The sequence below is a fragment of the Carassius gibelio genome, chromosome B13, assembly GCF_023724105.1.
Source record: "Carassius gibelio isolate Cgi1373 ecotype wild population from Czech Republic chromosome B13, carGib1.2-hapl.c, whole genome shotgun sequence".
In the NCBI taxonomy this organism is placed as follows: Eukaryota; Metazoa; Chordata; class Actinopteri; order Cypriniformes; family Cyprinidae; genus Carassius; species Carassius gibelio.
Window position 1 is genome coordinate 11,131,559 of NC_068408.1, and position 12,780 is coordinate 11,144,338.

The window sequence follows — 12,780 nt, forward strand, 5'->3', positions numbered from 1 at the left end:
ATGAAATTATGTTTTAAAGGTTTTTTCTTCATACATGTTTACTGAAAATGCCCAGAAATGATTTTTGAAAACGTATTTTTCTATTCATTATTAAAAATAATAATTTAGTAAAAAATTAGTAATAATAATAATACAATGATATATTATTTAAACTGTATTCATTCATATGGTTTATCCATTTGGTTGTCTTACTATAACATACTGTATTACAGTAATGATTTTTATTTTTAAAAGAATTATAAAAATTCTAAAAAGAACAAAAAAAAAAATGTCTGGACAAATTACTAAGATGTTTTTTCTTTCTTTAAAAAAAAAAACACGTTTTTGTGAGGTTCACCTGAACACCAAATCCTCTGCACTACTATAAAAAATATCCACTAAATCACACTTTGCCATGGTTTCATCATGTGATTGGTGATGTCAGTCAAGGGATCCATGTAAAACAAAACAGTTTTTTTTTTCTTATCCTGAGCCACAAGATGAATGTTGCTTTAATTACACACCTCAAGAATAACAAAACTACCATATTTCACAAAGTACATGTAAGGTTGTGTTTGTGTGTATCTGTGTTACAGACTGCTTTACATTGGGCGGCCTCTCAAGCTAATGCAGCATATTAGAAACAGCAGGAGAGAGCAAAGGCCAGAGCCTACACACACACACACAGAGAGAGAGAGCATTTGTTTTCCATTATCTGACATACAGAGGACCCTCTGTCCAAATCAATGAAGAAAAATCAGCCTATCAATCTTTCTCACGTGCAAACCAGCAAAAACACACACTAATGCTTGGATCTCTTAGACTAAACATGGATCACTCCATTCCAGATGCCACAGTACACGAGTCAGTGAGAAACCAGTTTTAATTCTTATTTCCCTTTATTTATCGAAATACACATTAAAATACATCAAAATTGTCCTTTTGGACATGTAAACAGGGTTGCCATGGTACAAAAAAAATACACTTTTTTATATTTCCAATGTATTATAATTTTTTTAAATATAGAAAATAAAAGGAACATTTGGAATTCTAAATTGAATAAACAGAAAATCTTTGGTTTTAGTGTGTTGGAGAATAACTGTCCAGAAATTTCAAACGTGTTTTTTTTTTTTTTTTTTTTTTTTTTTTTTTTTTTGGAGTCAGACAAGCAGCTTTTCCAATTCATTAAACATCTGTATAAAACTAATATCCCACATTCAGTTACTGTAAAATCGGTAGTGTAGTTCCTTCATTCATTGGTCCCAAGTGTTTTTCTATGGATGACAGCCACCATCTGGTTCAAAGATAGTCAAACTCTTCTGTCACTCACACATAATATGCATTTTAGTGCCCTGCTGGATATTCTGAATTTGATTGTGCCTCTGTTCAGTATTCAAGTGTCATAAAGTGCTATTGCTATGAGGACATGAGATTTGTCATAAGACCACAGGCTCATCTCATTGGTATTCCCTTAATTTGGTTCAGAAAAGAGTCTCTGCCTGGCGTGTCACCTGTAAAATAAGCTTTCTCTTCAGGGGAGGATGAGTTGAGCTCACAACTTCTGCAATACATCCCACAATAATGATGTCAAAGGTCAAGGACCTTGAACCCAGGAGACAATGATGACACATAGGCTCAGCAAACCCACAACCAGACCAATCACCATCAGAAAAACTGCCTAGAAAGAAAAGAGAATGTTGGAAAAGATGCTTATGGGAAGAAAACTAAAGAAAGCTAAATAGTATCAACAAAATAATCAACATATCAAGTTGACATATCAACATATCAAAAAAACAAAAAACAAAAAAAAACCCTTCAAAGAAAAACAAATCAGACATTAAAAATGTCCAAAGATTTGGGGACAGTCATTTTATTTTTTAACTAATCTTTGTATTCCATACAAATATATTTAATTGATTATAAATTATAGAAAACATGTATAAAGGTTACAAGATATTTCAAACAAATGCTTTTAATCTTCCTATTCAATTAAAAGTCCTGGAAAAAATTATTATGGTTTATAACTTTTTTTTTTAAACATTGAGGACAATTAGAAATTTTACTTAAGCACCAAATCAGCATATTAGAATGAATATAGTAATGATGCATATAGTAATGATGCTGAAAATTCAGCTTTGCCATCACAGGAATAATTTACATTTTAAAATAAATATAAATACAAAAAAGTCATTTTAAATTGTAACAATATTTCGCAATATTAATGTTTTGACTGTATTTTCTTATACAAATAAATTCAGCCTCGGTGAGACTTCTTTCAAAAACGTTTAAAAAAAGAATCTTACTGACCCCATATTTGAACAGTCGTGTATAAAACAAAATGTAAGAAATCCACTCAAAATCAGCTGTCTTCTGCAAAGGAAGTTTTGTATGTGTTATCGAATGTATGTAAGACTTTAGATACCCCTGCTGAATTGAGAGATCTGATTGGCTCGGAGCTGATTCTCAAAAAAAACATTCCAGGATACACAAACAGCAAACATGTGGAGGTCGTAGAACCTAGAATCACACAAGAAAAGGTATGCAGACACACACATAAACACATTGAACTAAACCGTAAAACACACACGGAGTGTATGGCACACACTCACCCACCACACCAAAGACATTCCTAATGTCAGGGATGAAAATAGCGAGCAGCAGCACAAGAGTGAGGACGAAAAAACAGGAAAGCGAATGAGAGAGCCAGGAGAACTCCCTCTCTCCCCTGCATAACATCAACAGCGATTTACGTGCCTGAGAGAAAAGAAGAGAGGATGTGTTTTCTGAATTTCTTTCTTAAATAGTTCACAGTCTGGCGTTTGACTTACTGGGAAGTGGATGAGCGGCACAGTGAACAGAACGGCCAATAAAATCGCAAGACGCACTACCATCACCACAACATCCCGTGGTAGGTAGGTGTCATATCCTAGCAACAGCTCAGATTCCACATGTGCTGTGAATAAAGAACATTCGATCAGATCAATTCATTTATCTTCCTTTTCATTTTTTTTTTTAATCACACAATTTAAAGGTTGCTTTGGCAGCTAGCTGAAATAAAATGTGCTTTATTTTTTATATTTTATTTCAGCTGATGTTTATTTTAATTTCAAGTAATGAACATTTCCTTTATGTTTTTGGTTTCAGTCTTAGTATTTTGTTTCCAACTCCTTTGCTGGATCAAAAAATGTAAGGTCATGTCAAGTGTTGCATTGTGGGACGGTGTAGCTTGAGCAACGTTCTTACTATAGAAGGTGAGGTATCCAAACAGGGCAGAGATCAGATACACCACAAAACTAAGAAAGATGCTGACATTTGCCACACTCTGCATTCTCTGCTTGGTGGGTCTGAAAAACATACGTAAATGCATATAATAAGGCTATATATGTGGCAGATGCACAGAAGGAACAGTAATGAGTGTACTAACCGGTGTAACTCGCAGTAAATAGGTAAAACTGCCGTATGACACAGGAAGGAGAAAGCCATTGTTGGGACGGCATAAGCACTCTGTAATGAACACACGCACACAGTCATTTCTCACCCTCCTGATGTGTGTGCGGTTATGCTATAATATTACAACTAATATTTGGGTTTCTAATAGTCCTGCAAAGCAGACTTTAAATCAAAACACAGCTCTGCTTTCTCAGGAAAAAACACACACTCACCTTACTAGAGATCACAAACATCTGTGGGGTGCATTCAGAGGTATTTAAGCTCTGGGGATAGAAAAAGAAGATTAATGTGAATATGAAGATTAAAAATTAAATCAGGACAGCAACAGAATGAAAAAAAAAAATGCTCTCTGGGATCACATTATATGCAGCTGAACATCGGCACGCTGTTATAAATAAAGGCTTTGACCACGGGCTGAAGATGTCAAAGACCACTTCCCTTATTTAAAAAAAAATCTACATCCTGTTTCTGACAGACTGGATCCAATCAGACAGCACAAAATATCTCAGAATAATGACTTTGTTTATAACTTAGCACCATGCCAGCTATCACATCTATATTTGTCATAAGAAACAAGTTAACAATAGGAAAAATAACTAACTAAACTATATAGAAACAAATAAAAACAAAAATGTCTAAAAGGTTTTTAAGCCCATCTTTAATTGAAAAAAAAAATAATGTTCTCACTTCATTAAAACCATTTCATACAAATTAACTGAAGAGTTACAAAAATAAATAAATAAAACATAAAACCTAATATCTGACACTTGAAAACCAACCCTTTAGCCTTAAGTCAGTTGTGATAAAGACTTTTTTTAAGGAGTTATAAAGTTATGAGGAGGTTCTGTAGCTAAATTTAAAAAAATAAATGCAGCTAAATGTTCAATTGTTCTGGAGCTGCCCGAATTGTTTTGGGTATTACGTGGGGTGTTTGGGCAAGTGGTCTGGCTGTGAGGGTGTGTGTGTGTGGTCTTTACCAGGCTCACAGTAGAGTTAACTGGCAGTGGGCAGGGAATGGACCATTTTTTCACCACCACCTGTGTGAGAGATGAAAACATCAACATGGGAAAGAGATGGAGAGGGAGGGAGAGAAAGAAAGAGAACAAAAACAACTTACCACTACAGTAAAGAACAGCATGAAGATGAATGCGAGACTGCTGGTGTATCCCAGGAACCCTGAAGAGGAGATAGAAAGCAGTGATACACACTCTCTCACACGTACAGAATTACTACAGAAATACAGAAAAAAACTGACATTCAGTCACTCACCAATCTTAGGAAGTAGAGCCAATGGCAACACTACGATTAGAGTCACTAAAATCAATAGTGTAACGCCATCCTCAAACCACTTTCTAAGGACAGAAAACAAATTGCATGAAGAAAATGGCATTTGATCAGAAAGTAAGTAGGTTTTTTTTTTTATTATTGTTTTGGTCTCTTAAACTCACCGATTCTTTTTTTTTTTTATCAGACACATTAAAACAGTACAACTGTGAAATGTTATTATAATTTTAAATAACTTTTTATTTTATTGCTTTTCATGTACAGTATTTATATTTTTAATGTAATTTGTTCCTGTGATGACCCATCATAAATCTTTCTAATATGCTGATTTGCTGCTTAAGAAATTTTTTTTTACTATCAATGTTGAAAACAGTGTTAAAAAATGTGTTTCTGCCAAAATGATGGTACATTTTTCAGGATTTTTTGATGAATGTAAAGCTCAAAAGAACATCACTAATTTGAAATAGAAATATTTTGTTAAAATGCCTATACTATCTTTTTTGATCAATTAAATCCACTCTTGCTGGATAAAAGTATCAATTTCTACTGACCCCATACTTGAGTGTTTTAAACCCATGGATGTGATATCAATCACAAATCACTTGTCTGCTTCCCAAATCAACCCTTAAAACATTGCAATTCTGGAAATCCCCACATCTAATGCCAGAAATTCCTCCTCAGAGTCTCTCTCACTGTGCAAGTACTCCTGAATCAGTGCTCATTTTCCTACATTAATAAGACTGAGGAAAAATAAAATAAAATATTTAAAGAGAGAACTGAGACCATTTCAAGTTACAAGTCCATTACAAGTCCATTTCCTTCCACTAACTCAGTGTAGACAAATTTCTTGCTATGAGTTTCATTTCATTTGTTTTAATAAGATAAAAAAGTGCAAATGTAAAGAAAAAAACATTTAAAATGATAATTATAAATTACTAATTATAATAAATAAATTATCTCAATCAATTATCTCTTTCATTTTGTACCACTGAAAAGTTTGGAAACGGTAAGATATTTTAAAGACATTTATACTTTTTTTTATTATATTACTTATATTTGCATTGTTACCAAAAATAAAATAAAATAAATAAAATAAAGTTCAAGTGAATGCAGTTCTTTGAACTTTCTATTCTTCAAAAAAAAAAAATCCTGAAAAAAATGTATCATGGTCTCCACAAAAGAAATGTGAATGTGTATTTGAACTGGGAGAAGGAATCTTGAACAGGTTGGTGTGTGAGAGAGATCTTGAGCTGATCTCCTGTGGTTCTGTCTTAACAACAGGGTGGTACTAGACAGCCTAACTGATCCACTTGAAGAAATGAAGATAAATTACTCCACTGAAAGAAAAATGTTATTTTACAGTAAATGACTAAAGTTTCAAGCGTTTATACTGTGGCCGCTTTGTGATTTTTGCTCCTCCCAGAGAGATGGAGTAGAGATGTTTGTGTGTGTCTGGGTCTGGTCACAGTAATTGTGCTGGTAAAGGGGATCTTGGGAAGGCACAACTCTCGTTGGGTGGAACATATGTGCGAGATTTACATGAACGGACCTTTAATGCAAACCAGCTGCGTGGGGACGGGGCACAGTTGAACCACGGCTCAGAACAGCGGCTAATAAAATAATGACCGTTACATTCTTTACTCTGGAATATTTGCTCTTTACTCTCTTTCAGAAACTCGCTTAAAGTCAGAGAAGTCAGAGAAAGAGTGTTTTTCTGCCAGTCAGTGAATGACCTGGTGTGAAAGTGCCCTTCTATCTCTCTTCCTGAATCAGGTTTCTAATTTGACTAACAATGAATTCAAGATGTAAAACTTTTCACCTCCGATTTTGTGATATGTAATTAATATTTGTTGTGATAAACCATATGTACTACTACCACCATTCAAATTTTGGGGGCTGTAAGATTTTTAAATGTTTTTAAAAGAAGTCTTTTGTGCATTTATTAAAGATACGGTTCAAAAAACTATTTTAATACATTTTAAACTGTAATTTATTTCTGTGATGCAAAGCTGATTTTTCTTCACATTACTCCAGTCTTCAGTGTCACATGATTCTTCAGAAATCAATCTAATATACTGATTTGCTACTCAAGTATTTATATTTATGATTATAAATGTTGTGCTGCTCAATATGTTAGCATTTATATAAAATATATCTTATATATATAAATTATTATATATATAAATCTTTAGCAACATCCTAATTATTTTTGCTGTCACTTTTAGTCAATTTAATGCACCCTTGCTCAATAAAAGTTTTTAAAAATATCTTACTGACACTAAACTATTAAATAGCATTTTATCTTCCATTTTAGTCAGATTTTTTTTCTCTCAACTGACTGTAAACAAGACATTTTGTGGTTACTCTGTTTCTGCTCTTTGATCATATAATTTTTTTTTTTTACATTAAATATGTTCTGATTGGCTAATACTGTACAGTGAGTACAGTGAGAACAGAAAAAAATTACTTGATGCTGAAAACTTGCATTGACTGTACATTATCAGAATGAAGTGTGAGGGTGCGGGATATATTTATTTACCCAGAAATCTCTGTGCTCATGAAGCCGGTGATGGCAGCAGGCATTTCAGACTTCAAGATAAACAAGTAGGTGGACATGGCTAGAGAAGGAGAACAAATTCACAAAATTCAAACCATTCCATGGACAGTAACGCACGGTCTATTTAAAAACACACAGTAACCTTTGGGGTCAACATAATCTAAACTAACACTAACATGCTAACAGCCACAAGTTCATATCATTTGGTCACATATATACACACATACGCGTATGATTAACAGACAGCTGATGAAAGGATTGGCTTGTATCCAGACTGAAAACCTGACTGCAGCAAAACACTTGCGCTCACACAAACACACAGTTGTTGCCACTCTAAATTCTAGTGTGAAAGTGAGATGGAGTTTATGTCAAGTAGGTTTGGGAGATTAATGATAAACAAAATTCAGTTTTACTGCTACTAAACACCACATAACACACATAATACTCACTACTGTTCACGGTGAATAGGAAGCAGTGTTCAAAGAAAGGCAGACAGAAAGAAAAGACAGATTTTTATTTATATTATTAATCGCTTTTTTTTTTTTTTTTTTAGTATCGCTGTTGTTTGCAGACCAACCTGCTAAGTTAAAAGTAATATATCCACCCAATAAAACATGTTGAAACTGAGAGCATGAAAACAAAATAGAGGGGAGACTCTCTGTGTCAGGGTTTGTAGTAATTCTAATTTCAGAGTCCAAAGGTTAAGAAGTATGACTTTAACCATATAAACAATTAAATACAAATGAAAGTGAAAACCTCACCTCCAATGTTCTGAATGAGAATAGTACAGGCCACGAGAATCTGCTCAAAACAAGTGAAACACACGCTTTATGGGAGTAAACAGGTGCATTTTACTTCTATAGTGTATTCAGTTATGACAAGTACAGATAATGATAATGACCACAGACACAGTTTTTCATATAACAAAATGAAATATTGCAGAGCTTCAATACAGCTTAACTGCAGGGAATCTTCAGACAAACACAAAATCAGATAAATAAAGCATTGTGAGCTGGATATTAGATCCGTGATATTAACCAACCTTGCCAGGTCTGTTGAACGCTCTCTCCCCAAGAGCTTCATAAGAGTTGATGCCTAGCACACAAAAACATATGCAATAAAGAGGCCTGGTTATAATGTATAATCATGAAAGGCCATTTCACAGTGTAACAAATTGCCTAAAACTCCTCTGTCTGTCAGCAGAGATTTCTCAACTGATGTAGAGTTTCTGAGAATAAGTGTTATTTTAGGATTACTGAGATTCTAGTATAATTTTTTCCCCATTATTTTAAATTCGTTTTCATTTTAGTTTCAGTAACTTATTTTTTTCAGTGCGCTTATAGTTAGTTTCAGTTTTGTTTAACTTTTAGTTTAGATTGGAGTCATTTTAGTTAACTATAATAACCCTGGTGAGGGTTTAAATAAACATAGCTGAAAGGTCAACAGGATTATGCAGGGTAATGAAGTCAAAAGTGAGAGTTGATATTACCTGTCTTGTCACAGAGGAGCAGCAGGAGATGGATAGAATAAGCAGCTAAACTGGAGACCACCAGCAACAGAATACTGAGGAAAAAACAAAACAAAAAACAAGCTTAAATTACTGTTCTGTATCAAATACTAGGGAAGCTCTATTGAAAGCGTTTGTGGAATAATGTTTGTGTTGCAATAACAATTTCAGCTTCTCCGAGATTCACTTCTATCATTGTGTAAAAATGCCTGTTGAATGAAACATTTTTGCATGGCTCTGTTTATGTGTAAAGTATGCAAGTACCTTACTGGAACCACAGTTTTGCTTTTAAAAACTGAGGGTTGCATTAAAACAATTTTCTGTTGCAATCAACATTATGCCACAAAAGTTGTCAACACAGTTGAACTTGAATTGAATCAGAAACACCACGTTTGTGTACCTGAATCCAATGATGCCTGTATTGGCCATAGCATAAGAGAGACCCAGGATGCCACTACCCATGATGGCATTCATCAGATTAAAGGCAGAAGACCAGAAAGATGCACCTCTAGCCTGAGCACCCTGTGAGGAAGATAAACAGACCAGGAATTACGCAACAACATGATCCTAGAAGTTATGCAATAGAAAAAGTATCCAAAATGAATTTCATTACTGTGTCATCAAGTTACTGAAAGCACGAAGAGAAGTGAAATCTTTGCAAAGACAAAATGAAACTGCATAAGATCAACATGTGATAAAGTTACAATTATTAGAAAGCATGAGTCAGAAGATGACATAAAACACATACTATTCCATTTCCACTGAAAACATTAGAACACAGCTTTATGGTTTTAGAGGAACGCCAAATATATTTGATTTGTAAATACTAGTACAGCACTGCATGTAGAATTTACACTGGTGTAGACTGGATTTACATTAATTTACTGTGACATGTCTTATATTTATTTTTTTACGCCTCGGTAAAGCACTTTGTAACTATTATGAAACACGCTTCCCATTGCTGTTAGAGAGGCTCAAACAATAGCCAGTTTTAAGAAGCTGTTAAAAACTCATCTTTTTAAAATTGGTTTTATGGACTGTCAGTAATATTTTACTGTGTTGTACTGTAATATTTTTAATATAATGTAAGTATTTTATGATTTATACTTTTTACTTTGTATTGCATTTATTGTAGTTTTTGAATTCTATTTGTTTGTAGCGCTTTGGGTTCTAGAAAAGCGCATTATAAATAAAATGTATTATTATTATTGTTGTTATTTTGTGGATATTTTGTAAATTCTGTGCTATACAAATCAACTTCGTCTAGCTGGGATGTTAATTAATGTTAAGCCTTAGCTTAGCAATATGTTAATTTGACAAAAGGGACAACTTGACAATTGTTGTTGTTGTTATTCTTCTTCTTCTTAATAATGTAACGTTAATCAGGAAACGACAGGCTGTAATTTACCTGTGCTAAGAGCGGTCTGCTTTCCTCTCCGATGGGCTCATACTCGCTCCCCGTCTGCACGCTACAGTTTGCGTCGTTTTTCCACATGTTCTGCCGTTTAGTTTTCTCTTATGAACAACCACAACCCCTCTGCTCTCTCTTGGACACCAGCGTGGCCGTCAATTCATGTGTCCCGCTCTTATACCACCGGTTCCAAAAGAGACTCTTGTAAACGTAAACATCTACAGTCACGTGATAAAAAACGTCACATGTCTATTTTATCTCACGTCACAGACCAATCACAAGCCGAAGACTCGGTCGCTTAGAAATGACGTACTGTAAAGCGTGTTTCTTATGGCTGCCGGCTGGAGAGGGTGAGCAGTTTAATTTGTTTATATTATATATCTTAAAGTTATGCTTTGAATGTAATGAATTGCACGATTTAAGCTCCGTGGATAAGCAGATAAACTTGTAGTTTATTACCAAGTGTAGCAGTGCACCTCTAGCAGTCTGTTGCTAAAATGTGCACTTATTTAAATAGTTTTGTAAGTGAATTAACGAAAAGGTTGCAAATTCTTACTTTTGTCTCATTAGACACTTTTTAAAATTTCTCTCTCTCTCTCTCTGACCAACAGGTCTGGCAGACTTTTGTTCCTGTTGCAAAAACATCGCAGTTGTGTCTCTCAGTTTCATAAAAAAAAACAATTTGCAAGAATTTCTCTCCAGTTCGCCACTCTAGTCCAGTCTCAGAAAGCCATGACTGACCAATCACAGACTGATCTGGGGCTCTACAAGCCCCCTTCGACAGTCCGGGGCATGACAGACCTGGACCGAGCAGCTTTCAGTCAGACAGTCAGCGTGCCTGCCATACGGATACCAACCAGTGTTCTCAACAAAGTGGTGAAGAGTTTAAAGAAAGTGGCACTACAGAGGCCAGGACTCAAACGGGTTGTTGAGGAACACTGTGAAGATGGGAATAAAGACAGTAGTGAAGGAGAACATCGGCTGCTGCTATTGGACCCAAACAGCATTACATCTGCAGATTCGTTTGGCAGTGAGGAGGCAGAAGCTCTGAAAGCGTATGGGGTGCCTCAGGAGATCCAGAAGTATGAACTGCAGCTCACTTATGAGAACCTTAAGAGTGAGGAGATACTGCGAGCTGTACTTCCTGAAGGACAGGATGTGACATCAGGATTTAGTAGAGTGGGCCACATCGCTCACATGAACCTGAGAGACCACCAGCTCCCCTACAGAAAACTGATTGGTGAGAAGATAATTGATAAATTAATAAATCAGCTTCTATTATTGTTTACTTGCCTTCATGTCATTTCAAACCTGTATGCATTTTGTTGTTCTGTGAAACACAAAAAGAGATATTTTGAATATTTTGAATGATATTTTAAAATCAGTGGGGTTCAATTTTATTTCCAACATTGAAGTATGAATGTCATGTACAGGTTATTTAGACTTTTTGTGTTTTTTTTCCAGGTCAAGTCATCATAGATAAGAACCCAGGAATTACTTGTGTGGTCAACAAGACCAACACCATTGATTCCACTTATAGAAACTTCCTAATGGAGGTTTTAGCAGGAGAGAGTAACATGGTAGCAAAAGTGAGTTCATATTCTATAAAGAGACAGCATATTCAGTTAAGTCAGTTTTCAAAGATACATCTGTCTGTAATCTACATTTATGCCTCTCTCAGGTACGTGAGAATGGTGTGTTTTACGAGTTTGATTTCTCTCGTGTGTACTGGAACCCTCGACTGAGCACCGAACATGAGCGCATCGTTTCCCTTCTTCAGCGTGGCGATACTGTAGTGGATGTTTTTGCCGGGGTTGGTCCGTTCGCGATCCCAGCGGCCCGTCGAGGCTGCGAGGTCCTCGCTAACGACTTAAACCCAGAGTCCTTCCGTTGGCTCCAGCACAATGCTAAACTCAACAAGGTTGACCGAAAAATAAAATCATTTAACATGGATGGACGGGACTTCATCCGGGGACCTGTACTGGAGCGCCTGCCTGCTCTAATGAAGGGATCACGAAAGATTCATGTGGTGATGAATCTCCCCGCACTTGCTCTCGAGTTCCTCGATGCCTTCAGAGGTCTGCTGGGCCCGGAGCCAGACCAGAGTCTTGACAACCTGCCACAGGTGCATTGCTACGGGTTCTCCAAGGAAGATGATGCTCAGAGGGATGTAGTGGAGCGGGCCGAGGCGAGTTTAAAGACTTCCCTGCAAGGACAATGTTCTGTGCACCTGGTGAGGAATGTGGCACCCAATAAGGAGATGATGTGTGTGAGTTTTACACTGCCGAGAGGGGTCTTATACTCTACACACACTCAAGACAGTGGTAAGAGACTCTCACATTTACTATTGTCATTGTGCAGCAGTATTTAACATGAAATAAAAACATACACAGTGCACAGCTCTGCTAAAATTATTTTCCTCCACAGATGTTTTAGAAGAGCCGAATCCTAAGAAACAGAAGTGTGAGGATCCGACAGACTGAATATATTCCCTGTTAAAATGATTTTAGTTTTTTTGTTCTTTTAATTTTTTTTTTTAAATAAATCATTCCATGAGTGAGAGCTGTTGCATTTCTTTGAGACGACCACACA

General features: G+C 35.7%; 2 protein-coding genes across 3 annotated transcripts; one reads left to right on the forward strand and one right to left on the reverse strand.

Annotated features, from left to right (window-relative positions):
• Positions 1–859: 859 nt before the first annotated feature.
• On the reverse strand, positions 860–10,423 carry LOC127970217 (probable sodium-coupled neutral amino acid transporter 6). The gene is made up of 16 exons (XM_052572574.1): positions 10,186–10,423; positions 9,178–9,299; positions 8,760–8,833; positions 8,313–8,365; positions 8,032–8,071; positions 7,253–7,331; positions 4,699–4,781; positions 4,547–4,605; positions 4,407–4,466; positions 3,642–3,692; positions 3,404–3,483; positions 3,223–3,323; positions 2,808–2,932; positions 2,589–2,733; positions 2,402–2,496; positions 860–1,657 (listed from the first exon to the last, which is right to left on the reverse strand). The coding sequence occupies exons 1-16, from the start codon at positions 10,270–10,272 to the stop codon at positions 1,574–1,576; spliced, it is 1,338 nt and encodes a 445-aa protein (XP_052428534.1). The 5' UTR covers positions 10,273–10,423; the 3' UTR covers positions 860–1,573.
• Positions 10,424–10,448: 25 nt separating this feature from the next.
• Positions 10,449–12,750, forward strand: LOC127970216 (tRNA (guanine(37)-N1)-methyltransferase). Of its 2 annotated transcripts, none has more exons than XM_052572572.1 (5): positions 10,449–10,538; positions 10,800–11,428; positions 11,653–11,777; positions 11,870–12,512; positions 12,616–12,750. In XM_052572572.1, the coding sequence occupies exons 1-5, from the start codon at positions 10,519–10,521 to the stop codon at positions 12,669–12,671; spliced, it is 1,473 nt and encodes a 490-aa protein (XP_052428532.1). In that variant the 5' UTR covers positions 10,449–10,518; the 3' UTR covers positions 12,672–12,750. The 2 variants fall into 2 exon arrangements, with proteins under 2 accessions (XP_052428532.1, XP_052428533.1); XM_052572573.1 differs by lacking the exon at positions 10,449–10,538 and adding an exon at positions 10,552–10,709.
• Positions 12,751–12,780: the final 30 nt, after the last annotated feature.

Excerpts from the sequence above, each read along its gene's own strand:
- LOC127970217 (XM_052572574.1), bottom strand. The coding sequence starts at position 10,272 with ATGTGGAAAAACGACGCAAACTGTAGCGTGCAGACGGGGAGCGAGTAT. Across the intron at positions 7,332-8,031 it reads TCTCATTCAGAACATTGGAG|CCATGTCCACCTACTTGTTT; the intron begins GTGAGGTTTTCA and ends CTCCTTCTCTAG. Across the intron at positions 4,782-7,252 it reads ATGAGCACAGAGATTTCTGG|AAAGTGGTTTGAGGATGGCG; the intron begins GTAAATAAATAT and ends TTCTGTCCTTAG.
- LOC127970216 (XM_052572572.1), top strand. The coding sequence starts at position 10,519 with ATGGCTGCCGGCTGGAGAGG. Across the intron at positions 11,429-11,652 it reads CCCCTACAGAAAACTGATTG|GTCAAGTCATCATAGATAAG; the intron begins GTGAGAAGATAA and ends TTTTTTTTCCAG. Across the intron at positions 11,778-11,869 it reads AGAGTAACATGGTAGCAAAA|GTACGTGAGAATGGTGTGTT; the intron begins GTGAGTTCATAT and ends TGCCTCTCTCAG.